The following is a 1,995-nucleotide window of genomic DNA, read 5'->3' on the forward strand; positions in this document are numbered from 1 at the left end:
TCTGCCCTCGGGGAACGGGAGTTGGGTCGGTTCCCCTCGCTCCGGCTTCTGGCACCTCGGTGCGCCCCTCTCGACCCCCGCCGCGTCCCGGGGAGCGGCGAACCGGGGGACGGTGCCCAGGCCGGTTCGATCCGTCCTGGCGGGCGGGCGGCGGCCCCGGGGGGCACCGCGGCAGGGCCTCCCGGTCGCTCACTAAGGGCCACCCGGCGGCTCGGTAAGTGCTCCCCGGCCGCCGGTGCGGCCCCCCCGGGCGCAGGAGGCGCGGCGGGGCCGGCAGGGGGCGCCCGCGCTTTGCTGACTCATAGCCCCCCCGGGCCCCCCCGGTGCGGATGCCGGGCCGGGGCCCCGGGGTGTCCGTTCCGCCCCCCCGGGCGGGGGCAGCCGGGGCTGGGGCCGCTGGGGTGGAGGTCCCCGCTGCGGGACTGGGGATCGTGGAGGTAGAAGCGTGCTGGGGGCCCCAGGGGAGCTCAGCCCCCTGTCGGGACGGTTCACCGTAGCTGTAACGGCGTCCCTGGGAAGGTGACCGGGCGGGTGTGACCGGCCGCGGGTGAGTGTGCGGGTCCCCCCCGCCCTTTCCGCCTCTGTGTCCCCGCGTCACTCGGCTCCCGAGGCTCCGGCTCCCGCCCGGCCCCGCGGGCAGTCACCTCCCGCCGCGGCCTCCTCCGGTGCGGGGGCCGCTCACCGCCCCCGCCGCGGCGCTTCGGGGCCGCCGCCTGCCCGCGTCCCGCGTTCACCCCTCCGCGGCTCCCGGGCCTCGCACGCCAAGCCCGTTGGCCCCCGCGGGGATGGGGTACCCGGCCGGACCCCCCGCTCCCGGCCCGCGCCCCTTTGTTGTGCACCGGGATTATGAATGGCTCCAGGCGCGGCGCGAGGGCGCGCGGGGGGAGGGGCCGGGGGCGGGGCCGCGCGGCCGCGTGGGCGGGAGGAATCCGGCCGGGCCGCTCCGCCCGCCGGGGCCACGTGGGGAGCCTGCCCCCGCCCCCCATTGGCCGCCACCGCGGATGTCTGGGCGCCCGGCGCGCCGCCATTGGCCGCGGCCGCCGGAGGAGCCGGAGTGAATGAGGGCGAGGCCCCGCCCCCCGGGACGTTGCTACATTGTAACTTCCCTCCCCCCCGGTGCTCCCACGGCAGCGCGAGCGGCGGCCGGTTCGGCGGGTCCGGCCCCACCGAGGGGGGAGCGAGGCGGCCTCCCCGCCCCTCGCCGCGGCCTCGGGCCTCACCCCGCCCCCAGACACCCCGCTCCGAGAGCACAGAGCGGCGGCGAGGAGAAAGAAAGGAGGCGGCAGAGCAGGGGCAGGCGGCAGGCAGGGACAGGCAGCGCCGCTTCTACCGCCCCCCTCCCGCGGCAGCCACCGGAGCGGGGCGAGCACGGGGGATTTTATATTTTTTATTTTTGTACATATATATATATATTTTATTTTCTCCGCCCGGGCCGCGGAGGGCCCAGCCGGTGCAGCCCTGCTTGGGGACCCCTCCCCAACATCCCCACAGCCGCCCCCCGCCTCCTCCCGGCCCCCGCCCGAGGCCTCGCCGCGCAGCCGGAGCTCCCTTGGGTCCCGCCGGGCGTGCGGCGGAGCGGGCCCCGCTTCTCTCCTTTGTCCGATCCCGCACCCCCCCCGCCGCGTCCCGCCGTCGCCCCCCGGCACCGACCGCCGCTGCCCCCGCAGGTCGGCGGATGGACCCGCAGCCCGGCGCCAGGAGCTGCAGCCGCGGGGCTCCCGCCTGCGAGGTGGGGCCGCCCGAGCCCCCCATGAACCTCTACATCCACACCACCACCGGCACCCGCTATGAGCTCTCGGTGCCTGCCGAAGAGACGGTGGAGGGGCTGAAGCGGCGGCTGTCCCAGCGCCTCAAGGTGCCTAAGGAGCGGCTGGCGCTGCTGCACAAAGAGAGGTACGTCACGGGGGGGCTTGGTGCGGCTCGGGGGGCTCGGGGTCCCCAGCCCCCCGGCAGCGGGGCTGGGCGCGGGGGCGGCCCCCTCGCACCGGGCTCGGC

At 77.4% G+C, this 1,995-nt stretch overlaps 1 protein-coding gene across 1 annotated transcript in view; it reads left to right on the plus strand.

The window, feature by feature from the left end:
- Positions 1-1,129: 1,129 nt before the first annotated feature.
- MIDN (midnolin) overlaps positions 1,130-1,995 on the plus strand; it is a 9,629-nt gene continuing 8,763 nt past the window's right edge. Inside the window, exon 1 of the mRNA XM_027901018.1 lies at positions 1,130-1,893. Coding sequence (XP_027756819.1) covers positions 1,676-1,893 — 218 coding nt within the window. The 5' untranslated portion in view covers positions 1,130-1,675. The remainder of the gene's footprint in view (positions 1,894-1,995) is intronic.

Source organism: Empidonax traillii, unplaced genomic scaffold (genome assembly GCF_003031625.1).
Source record: "Empidonax traillii isolate 1590-97213 ecotype Southwest subspecies unplaced genomic scaffold, ASM303162v1 scaffold761:size885847, whole genome shotgun sequence".
NCBI lineage: Eukaryota > Metazoa > Chordata > Aves > Passeriformes > Tyrannidae > Empidonax > Empidonax traillii.